The sequence below is a fragment of the Pterocles gutturalis genome, unplaced genomic scaffold (assembly GCF_000699245.1).
Source record: "Pterocles gutturalis isolate BGI_N339 unplaced genomic scaffold, ASM69924v1 scaffold10876, whole genome shotgun sequence".
Taxonomy (NCBI): Eukaryota; Metazoa; Chordata; class Aves; order Pterocliformes; family Pteroclidae; genus Pterocles; species Pterocles gutturalis.
The window spans coordinates 45,206-47,468 of record NW_010100437.1 but is presented as its reverse complement, the minus strand read 5'-3'; the positions used below and the strand labels follow the sequence as shown (position 1 = coordinate 47,468).

General features: G+C 38.8%; 1 protein-coding gene across 1 annotated transcript in view; it reads left to right on the top strand.

Annotated features, from left to right (window-relative positions):
* The first annotated feature begins 1,319 nt into the window (after nt 1–1,319).
* SLC38A1 (solute carrier family 38, member 1) overlaps nt 1,320–2,263 on the top strand; it is a 27,431-nt gene continuing 26,487 nt past the window's right edge. Inside the window, exon 1 of the mRNA XM_010079801.1 lies at nt 1,320–1,438. Coding sequence (XP_010078103.1) covers nt 1,320–1,438 — 119 coding nt within the window. The remainder of the gene's footprint in view (nt 1,439–2,263) is intronic.

Here is a 2,263-nt window from a genome sequence, read left to right as displayed (position 1 = left end):
AAAATGCTCATTTGCAAAGTCCTTTTCTGCATGCTGGGTATGTGGTGTAAAACAGAAGTATTGGGTCCTGTAAACTTAATTTGAAACAGGCAGATGTCATAACTGAACAAGTGAACTACGTCCTCCTGCCTCAACACAATGCCCTGCAAGAGCCAGGGGGATGCTCCGGCTTCTTTGGTTACATGAGAGCCATCTGATGGTTTTGAGGTAGCCCTGAGAATTTTAAAATATCCCCAAAATAATCTGGCATGGGACGGTTCACCATGTACTCCAGGGTGAATCGTTTGGCAATACTGCAAGAAATTCATTTACAAAATGGGAATTGAGAGAGTTGTGGTGCAGGAGCTTGTTTGTGAGTAACATCCTGTTGCCTCAGCACTGCTTTGGAGTTGTAGCTCAGCCGAGAGTGCTTGGACTCTGGAAGATATTGGTCTTTCAGTTGATTTGCATTGCTGATGAGGAAATATATCACTGTACCAGACTTGTCTGGTCTGCCTTTGGTGTAATATTCTTGGTAATTTTATGCAACATATCTATCAGAGGAGAGATCACCTGATCTCTAGATAATAACTGGTTGACACAAGATATACATTACTCTTTTTTCCTATGATACACGAGTTTAGGGATTTGGTTTTGTCTGTTTCTGCCTTTGTTCAGAGTAAGTTTAACCATACACAAAGCATCCTCTCCACATCGACTTTGCCAAAAAACCTTAACATATTCAAATACCTGGAATACAGATATGAGTAGAAAAGAGCACTGGGATAACTCTATCCCTCTGTTGCATCTACTTAGCAACAGCATGGACACAATATATTTTATATTTTTAAGTAAGAATGGAGAACATACAGAAGACAAACACCGAGTATCAAAATGGGACTTAGACAAGCAAATTATTTTTTATTCCTTTAATTTGTAGGTGGTTAATATTTTTTCCTGAAACAAATAGCATTTGTTTGCTCACTAGTTTATAAATACAAGTACTGTCTTCAGCAGTTGGTTGCGGGACCAGATAAATTTGTAAGCTTAGTGAAGCTGATATCATTAAGGTGTATAGGGTTACTACTTACTGTTCTGCAATGCATTTAGGTTATAACCTCAGTTCCTTCTAACAATACAAAATTGGTTGGGTAAGGACGGTCCCTCTTGTCCAGGTTCCACTGGTTTCTTCTGGTTATATTGCCTGCTGTTGGCAGTATATATCTTGGTTTTTTTTCTTGTGTTTCATTTAGGTTGCTGACACTGTGGCTGCAGTTTACTCACAAGATACCAACCAAACACTAATATTTGGAGAAATACTTGGATAGCACAGTTCCAGGATGCCTTTCAAAGCTGGATTAGAACTGACTGAATTGCAGAATATGACTGTCCCTGAAGATGATAACATCAGCAATGATTCAAATGATTTCACAGAGGTGGAAAATGGCCAGATAAATAGGTGAGTATTTTTCCACTAACGTTGCCTGTGCTAAGAAACACACTGTTTAAAAACAGCATTCTAATTTTCAGTATATGTCTTGAATTATTCATTACCAAGTCATGCTCCATTTGAAGATGTAATTTGAATTTCATATGTGACATCTGTTGGGCACAGGGTGCAACAGCAGATAAAGCAAACAGAGTGGCAATTTATTCATCTTTTTGAATACTTCAAATTAGTCTAATAAAATGCACAAACATATAACGTATCAAAAAGCCAACATTTTGGAATGTCTGCTTACACACTACAAAGAAATAATAATAATTAATACAATTAGACCAATGGCATAATTTGGGGCAAATTGCTTTGTTGACCTTTGATCTCTGATATGACAATTTTAACCTGCCTGGCTACCTTCATGCACTCAAGCTCCTGGGGATTTACAGCTGGTATTGTTGGCAGCAAATGTAGTCCTGGTCCACATTCACAATTCAGCAAGGTAAACCAGGCAGTGGCTGTTGCTCCCTGAGGCAGGGATGGCAAGAAGCTGGTAAAACAGAGATGTATACCTAACTCATGTCGAGTTTAAAAAATGCATCTATTTATCAACATTGGTGAAAATAATTACATTTGTTTAAATTAGGCTGTAGACTTTTCCTATAAGCTGGACAGTTGTTTCAAGGAGCAGCCTGTTCCACTTGAGAGCAGTTCTTCAGGCCTTCCTACTAGCCTTCCACAGGTGCTGAGCTGTCCTATTTACAGCAAAGACCTGCTGACAGACCCTGTTTGGGGTTTGTGAGTCGTAAAACAAGAAACTGGTTTTCGATCAAACTTCCTGTTCAA